The following is a 10,147-nucleotide window of genomic DNA, read 5'->3' on the forward strand; positions in this document are numbered from 1 at the left end:
TATACGTATATTTAAGTCTCTACTGTACACACAACATATATACGTATATATATATGTATATATATATATATGCATATATATATATATTAGGCTTGAATTTTCTCATGATATATTCTATCATTCACACGAATTACATAGAAAATTTGAAATATCGTCTAATTGCGGTAAGTTAGGAGTGAAAAATTATGAAAAGAATCACGTGTTACGAAAAGATCATCGCATTTTGTCAAGTTAGTACGAAGGTTCTACCGCTAGTTAGCGCTTCCGTCGAGATCTTAAGCTCGAAATAAAGATTGAGAGTGGGCATTTTGAAAAACTCCGAGCATCATTCTCATGTTGCGTCTCTTGAACGAATCATTTATAATAATACCTATCGTGATTGTGAAAGACATTTGTATTCGTATTTATATACGAATAATGAGCGTTATTTGTATAAGCAAAATCATGATAGGAACATTCATTGATTACAACAATACTTTTGTATTCTGCATTTTACTGTCCATTAATTAAAAGAGAAAAATGAAAAAATGGCTTTTATAATTTGTAATTAATCTCTCGCCGATATAAGGAAAAACAAAACAAGAAAAAGAAAAAAAGAACAAAAAAAGAAAAGTTATGAAAAAAGTTGATTTTTGTAATTTATAACAGAGATTTCCTTGACCGCTATAAGCCAGAAAATGCTTCTTTCATTGGTAAATGGACGTGCGATCATTCCTTGATACTTATAATTATTAATGTTTACCGCAATTAAAATTCGCATGATAATTATACATATATATCATTCTGTGACACAATTAAACGATCAACCGGCCAAAATGTCCGGCCGACCAATGTAATAATGTTTATAAATTGTCACCGCAGATACTTAAAAAAAAAAAAAATAAAAAAAAAAGAAAAAAAAAGAAAAAAAAGAAAAAAAAGAAAAAGACACAAAAAAAAAAAAGAAAAAATATCTTGCAAAAATGATGTCTATCGTATAAATAATAACCGATTTTACAACCGAAAGATCTGTATTTTGAAAGATAACATCGACTGTTATAATGTATCGATCGTGCAAGTGAGGCAATTATCAATTTTATAAAATGTTCTTTGAACATACGTGCGCGCGCTTTAGGGATATCAAAAGTTAAATCAATTTTTAATCAGCTGAAGAAATATGATAATATAAAACAATATAAAAATACTCTTGGTAACGTATTAATAAAATAATTGATTGCTTTCCGGTATCCTTAACTGCTCTTGTAATTAAGGATTTTACAATTCGTAAATCGAATATGTCCAGTTTTTACCTGAACTTAGTAATCCAATTTGGAAGGTAATACATGTTGCAAATCTAATTTTTCAAATCAATCTTACATATCATGACAGTGTCTGTAAATAATTTGGAGTATTTAATACTACAATAGTTACGTTTTTGACCTCAATACCATGCAAAAGGATAGGAAATAAATTATAATTTATGCAAATAATAGATAACTGAATTTGTTTATTATAACATACCGTCATATCATTCCAATTAATTTAATTAAAATCTAATATTTATAATTGAAAGGAAAACAATCATCATGACACAATAAATAAATAAATTAAAGAAAGATATAATAATTTTTTTTTTGTTTTACGAATATTTCAAAATTAATCAAATATAATGATATTTTTTATCCGCTTGGATTTGGCATATTACTTTTTATAAAGCATCTATAATATAGGTAAGTCTATCTAGTTATATTTTTTAAAATAATTCATGCTATTTAGAATTTTAATATTAATTTTTTAATAAAATTTAATGTGTTAAATATAAAGATCACATATATATATATATATATATATGTATATATATATACATATTTGTATATGCACACATATATGTACATGAATATATATCTTCATAATTCTTCTAATTACATTACTATTATACTTCGTCTTGTCATGAATTCTATTTAAAGTATTTTGTTTTTGACGATTGGCTACAGTGACGCCGTTCTAGAGACTATTTACTCATAGCATGTTCGCCGTTCCTTTCCAGTTCTTAACGCTGTGCCGTAAACACGTGGTTAAGAGTGTAATTATTGAATTTAAGGTGAATTATTAAACAAGACACGTAAGTATATGTATTATTTTATATGTAAAGACTTTAAATCATTGTAATGATTCGTTAAAATGAGTTTAAACGGGTATATTTATTGTACACATACATGGTCGAACAGTAGCCTACAGCATTCCATGCAGTAGTTTCCATAAATTTATCTTATAATTGCGTTTAAGTTTTCATTACTGTTTTCATATCTGTTAATATTGTCATATTGTAATATAAACAAATGAAATGATGTTTTAAGTTTCATGTTTATAATATTGAATTATTTTTTTAAGGTTGAGCAATCTTGAGCAATATGTACACTTATACTATTATATTTATATGGTATTATTAAAACAAAGTTTAGACGATCTATTTATAGAAATGATGGCGTATATTTTACGATTGTAACATTTTTTTAATTTGTTGATAACATTAAATATTATATTATTACAGAATGCCACTGGCTCGTGATCTTTTGCATCCTAGTCCTATTGAGGAAAAAAGAAAGCATAAATTAAAGAGACTCGTCCAAAAGCCTAACAGCTATTTTATGGATGTAAAATGTCCAGGATGTTATGCTATCAAAACTATCTTCTCACATGCACAGAAACCAGTTGAGTGTGATGGTTGCCGTACGATTTTATGTACACCAACTGGTGGTAAAGCACGGTTAACAGAGGGTTGCTCTTTTAGAAGGAAGGTTCAATGTTAATTTTATGTGACACAAACATCATTCTTTACATTCGATAAATAAATACAATTATACTATAATGAGTATATATTTCTACCACAATGTGTGTAAATATGTGTGTTTATACATGCATCCCTTTATTTCATAATATTTTATTCACATCATCAATAATGAAATACTTTTATAATGCTATGCAAATAATTATTTAATGAATACACAGATTATTATATGATCATTAATTTTTTTTATTTCTAATTATGTCAGAGATAATCTTAATAAATGTAGCAGCTTATAACAATTAAATATTAATTTACATCATGATTGATTATTGTATGCATTACACGTTCCATGTCATTTTTATAAATTGCTTAACAAGTATTCATTAACATTTTTACTATATTTTTCTGTAGTGTTAATGTTAACACAATTACTTAAACCCTTAAGAATGCAATATTGCATTATATGCTTGAAAAACTCCAGGTGCGATTTCGACGGATCGAGACTTCAGCGATAACTAGAAATAGTTTAAAATATAAAATTTAATAAATTGAAGTTAAAGTATATATGATATACATGTAATGTAACGATTAAGTTGCATCATACCGTAACATCAGGATTGCCTGGCTGAATTTTTAATTCGTTTAGTACCCATACATTATTTGTTAATTTTAAAGATTGATAAAGCATATCTTGTCCTTCTACATTTCTTTTGGCAATTGTGAAAACATTGTTTTGTTGCATCTTTTGTACTACCTGATCAGCAGTCAATATTATACCGCTTAATGTATACTGGACCTAACGATAGAACCAATTTTATTAATTGAAAAGCATAAATTGAGGAATGAAGGATTATGAAAGCAAGTTAATAGAAATAACCTCATTTTGCGCAGGAATATCTTTCCAAGTTGAAAGAAATACTCTCTTATCCAGTTGCCCATCTTCAGTAAAATATACATTCATAGGTACTAAACATGCAAAGTAAAATACATCAATATTATTCTTTATGGCAACTTGTAAATTATTTAAAGGTTCCATGCGTTGCACTGCTCCTGCTGTCGATAAAATTACATTGGTTTCAATGCTAGCTCCTGGACCTAAAGGACTTGGTACTTGCAATGGTGCTGCTGGTGTTAAACCAAAACTATTTTTATTAAGCTGAATTGCAAATCCTCCCATAGGTTGCATTGCTTTATTTGTAAATGTCATATCCATACTGATTTGACCATTCCTATTTTAAAATCAGATTGAAGTAAAATACAATAATCCATTTCACTACATATATATTATAATACTTACTTCCTTGAAAATGTACCCCAGATATCAAAACCTTTACCCTTTTCTGCAGGCAGCCAATTAACTTTAGGTGGTATATAAGATGTAGGTCCTTGATTAAAACCAAAAATATCTCCCAATAATCCTGTTGTACTCTGAGAAACAACTGGTGCTGTAGTACTTGCAGCTCCATCATTACTACCTAAAATTCCATCTAAACCACCTCCTAAAAGATCTAAACCTAATCCTGATTGTGCAGCTGGTGCTGGAGGTACTATAGTTGGTCCACCTTAAAAAATTCATATGGCTTATATTTTCGTAAGCGTAATATTATTGCACAACCTCTTTAAAAATAATATACTCACCAATGTCCATACTGAGAAGATCACCTATCAATGAGTCCTGTGCAAGTATAACTTGAGCATGAGGCTGAGAAGTAGTAGTAGTACGTTGCCCTGAATCCTCATTTGAATTACTTCTAGCAGGTAAAGATTTTCTAGCTCCAGCTGCTCTACCTTCTACAAATGCAGTTGGTGGTTTGTGATATACAGACGCTAAACTAGAAATGTGGCAGATCAGTTCATCTAGCAATGTTGGTTCCAATAAATCTGTTTCTTCTGAAATAAGAGGTTTCTCGGCTAGTACAACTTCTTTAGCTGCTGCTGGATCAGTGCTGAGCAATCGCCAATATATAAATCCACGATCTCTCAAATCTGGATTATCTGAATCTTGCGTAGCTAAACTTAGTACTTGTTGTACCAATTCTTGAGTATCTGTAGGTCTTTTCAAAAATAATTTGACAATAGCTGTTAATAGTTGTAATTGCACTTGTGTATTTTCATCATGAAAACCTTCAAGAAAACTTTCCAACAATTCATCTGCATTATCAATACGTTCCGCATATTCTCCAATTATCCAAATCATAGAAGCACGTGCCTCTGGTTCATCAAGAGTATCTAAATTTTCACAAAGTGTTGAAATTATACTTTCATATTTATTTGGATATTTACGGAAAATATCCTTAATAACGACAATGGCTTCTTGAACCACATAATTAACCTAATAAAAAGCAAGAGAGATATACTATATTTCATATTGACTATAAAAAGTTATGATTCTATTTAACGTATATACCTTTGTTTGAATTAAATCTAGTAATGTGGAAACACATCGTTCCGCAGAAGGTTCGACTTTTATGGCACAACGTCCAATGGCCCTGACGGCTTTCCTAACAAAATCTACATCAACTTCTGTAGCATATTCTTTTAATTCAGATAAAACCTGAGCAATATTGGCTTGTGATGCTAAACGTATCATAATATCCAATTTTTCAAGTTTAACATAAATTGGATCATTATATTTAACAAAGAAAACTTTCATTTCGTGCTTCAATATATCTGGTCTTTTTTGTACAATAAGATTTATATTTCTCAATGCAACATATTGAACTTCAGGTTCAGAACTGAGTAATGTAACAAGAGGCGGGGCAAGCTTTTTTGTAAGAGTACCAACAAAATCAGATTCTGATTGAAGCATTTCCATCAGTTTCATAAGAACCTGAGTTTAAATGTAATATTAATCGTTATAATTTGATATAAATAAAATTTAATTTTAATTTTTTGTTTGTTATAAAATGCACCAAGAATTCTACCTTAACAGCAGAAAGAACAACTGCAGCATTTGCATGCGCTAAACGTGGAGTAATACGTTCACATATGCTTTGAGCTTCACGATCATCTTTTGGTGAATAATTCGCCAATGAATCTAATATAAAAACTTGACCCCATTCTGTGCATTCATTAAGAGCTGTGAGAAGTTTGTTGATAGTTTGAGCATTCATTTCAACTAAAGGTTGTCCACTAGGACTAGCTTCATTAATTTCTGACAGTGCAGCTACTGCATTAGCAACAACCTAACAATAAATGAGAGGAACATATAAAAAAATATATAAATTCAGTAATCACTATATTATTAATCATACTTCTTTCGCTAAATTGGAATGATCCTACATACCATAGGATTGCTATCAGATAGAAGATCTTTTAATTGATCTAAAAATCCTTGATCCTCAACTAAAGCAGCATTAATGTCGTAAAGCTTGGCTACGCATACAGCGGCCGTTTTACGAACATATGGATCCTCGTCCTTCAGACATTTCCTCAATGGCTCACAGAGGTATTCAGTAATCTTGTCAACACGTATGCACCCCATTGTACGAACTGCTAATGCTCGAATCAGTGGATTTGGATCCTCACAGTCCTGCGCAAAAATCGGGCAAGCCAGGGATTCAAGTCTAGTCACAGCAGTGGCTATCTATCTCAGCCCATGAATTTTAACAAAGTAGAAATTGGTATGGTACCTTTGTCATCGGAGATGTCGCTAGCTCCTTTTGCGTGTCAGAACGAAAAAGGTCAAATTGGTCACCGTCACCATTTTTATTAATAGTTAAATATTATACTTATGAACCATGTAATATAATGTTATACAGAACTGATCATTTTTTAAAGAGCACGAGATATTTTAAGGCTTTACTGTACAAATGTTCTTTATTTTGAGTTGAAATATCAAAGTTAATGTAAGAAAGTTGACATTAATTTTGTATTCATGCGCGTGAAAGAATACTTAAATATTATTAAGAATCTGTTGAACATTAAAGGATGTACATAAATATTCCATATTAACTGTGTTATAAAATATTTTTTTCAACATCAATTACATTTATTAATGACATATACATCCTGAAAAGAGTGAAATAATTTTCGTGCAATTAGCAGACCTATTCATTGTATCAGGCATCAATTTATAATGCAATAATACATATAAAATGACATTTAAAGAATTGGATGAATCATGCTGTTTACATTGTAGGCATTATATAAGAGAATCCATTTTTCTACCATTGATATTGTATTAGATGGCAGTTAAACTAAAGGCCAATTATATTCTTATTGCAAATATACAGCTGTGACACAATTACACAATATGCTACAAGCTGTTTAATTGCAAAATATATTGTGTGAATATGAGAAAATTCCATGCTTAATTTTGGAAAAGTAATTGTACTGGTGCATTAGTGTCAAAAAATTAACATTAATCCAGATCCTTTAAAACCCTTTTATGAATAAATTTTGTTAAATATCATAATTATTATATAGAAACATTCCTGCTATATTTATATGCTTGATCGAAAATAAATTCTGGAATTTGGTGATACGCAATAACAATTAATACATTGTAATTGTATGTAATTGTGATGTTTACTCCTTTTATATAATATTCATAATATTTCATATCAGCCAAACTCCAGGCTCGTGCCCTTTGAAAAATAAGCAATTCAGAAAATACGAAAGGAGAAGTACATTCCGTCCCATAACGCAGACAGCTCTGTACAAACTGGTGTAATTTGCAAAGCACAGTCTGTACATAGTATGAGGCAGGCTGCAAAAGGAATTATAGTTGTTTTTGACACAATTTGTTCTCATTAAGAGAACCTCTCTTTAAAAAATATTTTCAGCTTGCCTCTTTGCAGACAGAGACTCTCAACATCATCCAAGTGTCAATAAGTTATTTAAAGGATGAAGGTGCATTAATAAAATTTAGTAGTAAATCAATGAGTTTCTAACGCTACATTACCTTAACGAATGTGTTGACAGCCATGATGGCCATATCTGGTTGACTTTTAGCATAATTCATGAGATACAAATAAACCAATTTCTTTAATTCCAAATTATCTGTCTGCATACAATTAACAACATCGGGAAATAGCGCAGATACATCTTTGCCCACTGTCATGGATGCAATTACCTAAACAAATTAGATTACTCTTGTATATAATTTTACTATGGTAATTTAATTTAATTTAATTTAATATTATTAACAATATTTTTGTTATGTAATTAAGTTTTCTTCCCATAGATGAGGATTTTGAAAAGATATCATGTGATATAATAATATTATTAATAATAAAAAAAAAAGAAAATGAAAAGATACAAACCTTTTTAACAGCTTCTTTTTTCTTTTCTTTCTTATCATTATTCAATTCTGATTTAAGTTCAAATATTTCACCTTTTTTTGTAGTAGTAAAATATTTTGAGTCTGTCATCTTGATTTTTGGAAAGGTACTTTATTAAGATCTACCTTCGAAAATGAAAAATCGATATTAAATACAGTTAGAGAATTCTTATGTTATACATAGGAAAATTAAATAAGGACTCAATATAGCAAACCATACTTGGATCAATGTTTAAGGCCTATGGTGTCTTCTTGCTAACTTTGAATAAAATTCAAAATTCCTTTAAAGTTTATATATCTATATAACATCGATAGCGAAAGTTTTTTTAACAAAACTAACGAAATTTATTTTATGCACATAAAAATAGAGAGAAAGAGAGAAAGAAAAAAAAATGCGAAAATTTAAAATATCTACATATCTCTGACAATAATCAAATTTTTTATATAAAGAAAAATGATGTAAAATTATGATTATAATATTTTATTTTGAAAAACAATCAACAAAAATTGATACCTTTTACTAATATTCAAATTATTTGAGAATCGAAGCAAAAAGCTTGTCAATTGTCAATTGAAAGCGATACGCCTTCTTTACCTCACTTCCACATAGACTGACGTTTAGTTGCAAATCGATGAAATATCGATACTTATCGATAAAAATATCGATATTTATTATTAATAATGCTTTTCTTTCGATTGTCGAAAATCGATAATAATATAGTTCCAAAATTAAGTTTTATTATTTTTATCATCTAATACTGTCATTTTTTATTAATAATAAATTAAATTAACATTTAATTTATAAGAATTTTGAAATGTGATATATCTTCATAGACTTTTAACCTATCTTGTCAAAATATATTTCTAAATAGCAAAAAAAAAAAAAAGAAAAAAAGAAAAAGATCTCAATTTTCAATTAGACTATTTCTATTTTTATTTTAAAACATATTGTTATATCACATATTTATATTCATGTGTCTCATTCGTCGATACTTTTTTCTTTTTTTTTTTGAAATAAAGGAAACAGCGTCTACCATAATAAAATCCTATTCTACCAATCACATTGCTTCTCTCATTACATGAGTTTCTTCATTGTTTTTCGTTATAGCAAGTATTGTTAGTGGAAAAACTCGAGAATTTTAATGTAATATTGTGCAAACGTATCATGCTGACATAATAAAAGAAGAAGAAGAAATATTGATAATAGCTGTAAATAGTTATTAATAAATAACTACGTTGAAAATACAAAATTATGCGTTTGTCTATTATAAATCGTAAATATTAGTGCTAATAATTGTAAAAAGAAAAAGAAAAAGAAAAACAACTGATTAAAAATGTTATCTATCGAAAGAATCCCTGACCAAATTGGATATTTAGTTCTAACAGAGGATGGAGCAGTAATATCGGTAATACTTTAATAATTATATTTGACATTGATATGTTAATATAGATCTGTGTTATCATAAAATAATGTATTTAGTATAAAGAAAATGTTTTTTTTCGTTATATTTCAGTCTGGTGGCGATTTAGAGAATGATGAAAGAATTGCTAGTGTTATTGTGGGTTTGGTAATGTTGACAAATAAAATAGACCCAAAAGCATTTCCCATGGGTGAAGCTTTTGAAAAAATATCAATTACATATCCAGATCATTGTTATATTATTTGTCTTTCAAATAAGAAGATCTATGTAGTAAAGAAAAAATTATCATTGCCAGAACAAAATATTGAACCACAACAATTTATTGATGTTTAAGTATAAATATGTGTGTATGCGTGCGTGCGCGTGTATGTGTGTGTGTGTTAATACATTCAAAGCAAATTCACAATATTTTTTTCAATTTTCTTATACTGAAAACCAATTACAATAGAAAAAAAAATTTCAAAACTGGTTATTGCGAACTTCTGTCATTAAAACAAGGATGAAAATTAAACAAATTTTTATCGGGCTTATAAAAAATTGTTCTTTGAAATTAATTAAAAAAAAAAAAAGTTTTCATGTTACAAATAACATATAGAGAATATAATAAATTTGAGAAAGATTAAAATAAAAATAATATATTTTAAAACCCATTTACCTATTCTACAATTTTATGAA

The 10,147-nt window shown here is 28.6% G+C and overlaps 3 protein-coding genes across 12 annotated transcripts; 2 read left to right on the top strand and 1 right to left on the bottom strand.

Moving 5' to 3' along the window:
- Window positions 1–1,966: 1,966 nt before the first annotated feature.
- Window positions 1,967–2,848, top strand: RpS27 (ribosomal protein S27). Of its 2 annotated transcripts, none has more exons than XM_085661837.1 (2): window positions 1,967–2,101; window positions 2,531–2,848. In XM_085661837.1, exon 2 carries the CDS (start codon window positions 2,532–2,534, stop codon window positions 2,787–2,789), a length of 258 nt encoding a protein of 85 aa, XP_085517963.1. In that variant the 5' UTR covers window positions 1,967–2,101; window position 2,531; the 3' UTR covers window positions 2,790–2,848. The 2 variants fall into 2 exon arrangements, with proteins under 2 accessions (XP_085517963.1, XP_035723180.1); XM_035867287.2 differs by having other exon boundaries at window positions 1,977–2,080.
- Window positions 2,849–2,943: 95 nt separating this feature from the next.
- AP-1-2beta (adaptor protein complex 1/2, beta subunit) lies at window positions 2,944–8,680 on the bottom strand. Of its 9 annotated transcripts, none has more exons than XM_035867282.2 (13): window positions 8,566–8,659; window positions 8,272–8,310; window positions 8,035–8,173; window positions 7,674–7,844; window positions 6,400–6,426; window positions 6,054–6,299; window positions 5,692–5,952; window positions 5,175–5,597; window positions 4,406–5,099; window positions 4,065–4,329; window positions 3,645–3,996; window positions 3,372–3,563; window positions 2,944–3,282 (listed from the first exon to the last, which is right to left on the bottom strand). In XM_035867282.2, exons 3-13 carry the CDS (start codon window positions 8,140–8,142, stop codon window positions 3,208–3,210), a joined length of 2,814 nt encoding a protein of 937 aa, XP_035723175.1. In that variant the 5' UTR covers window positions 8,143–8,173; window positions 8,272–8,310; window positions 8,566–8,659; the 3' UTR covers window positions 2,944–3,207. The 9 variants fall into 9 exon arrangements, with proteins under 9 accessions (XP_035723175.1, XP_035723176.1, XP_035723177.1 ...); XM_035867283.2 differs by having other exon boundaries at window positions 8,272–8,349; window positions 8,566–8,656; XM_035867279.2 differs by having other exon boundaries at window positions 2,945–3,282; window positions 8,035–8,177; window positions 8,272–8,349; window positions 8,566–8,656.
- A 448-nt stretch (window positions 8,681–9,128) lies between these two features.
- On the top strand, window positions 9,129–10,147 carry Lamtor4 (Late endosomal/lysosomal adaptor, MAPK and MTOR activator 4). The gene is made up of 2 exons (XM_035867149.2): window positions 9,129–9,457; window positions 9,566–10,147. Exons 1-2 carry the CDS (start codon window positions 9,386–9,388, stop codon window positions 9,803–9,805), a joined length of 312 nt encoding a protein of 103 aa, XP_035723042.1. The 5' UTR covers window positions 9,129–9,385; the 3' UTR covers window positions 9,806–10,147.

Source organism: Vespa mandarinia, chromosome 16, assembly GCF_050613455.1.
Source record: "Vespa mandarinia isolate Hongniang chromosome 16, ASM5061345v1, whole genome shotgun sequence".
Lineage (NCBI taxonomy): Eukaryota > Metazoa > Arthropoda > Insecta > Hymenoptera > Vespidae > Vespa > Vespa mandarinia.

What these genes read in the sequence shown, in the direction of transcription:
- Lamtor4 (XM_035867149.2), top strand. Translation starts at nt 9,386, where the DNA reads ATGTTATCTATCGAAAGAATCCCTGACCAAATTGGATATTTAGTTCTA. An exon ending in AGGATGGAGCAGTAATATCG is followed by an intron (nt 9,458 to 9,565) that starts GTAATACTTTAA and finishes GTTATATTTCAG; the next exon opens with TCTGGTGGCGATTTAGAGAA.
- RpS27 (XM_085661837.1), top strand. Translation starts at nt 2,532, where the DNA reads ATGCCACTGGCTCGTGATCTTTTGCATCCTAGTCCTATTGAGGAAAAA.
- AP-1-2beta (XM_035867282.2), bottom strand. Translation starts at nt 8,142, where the DNA reads ATGACAGACTCAAAATATTTTACTACTACAAAAAAAGGTGAAATATTT. An exon ending in AAAAAGAAGCTGTTAAAAAG is followed by an intron (nt 7,845 to 8,034) that starts GTTTGTATCTTT and finishes TAATTTGTTTAG; the next exon opens with GTAATTGCATCCATGACAGT. An exon ending in CGACATCTCCGATGACAAAG is followed by an intron (nt 6,300 to 6,399) that starts GTACCATACCAA and finishes ATTTTTGCGCAG; the next exon opens with GACTGTGAGGATCCAAATCC.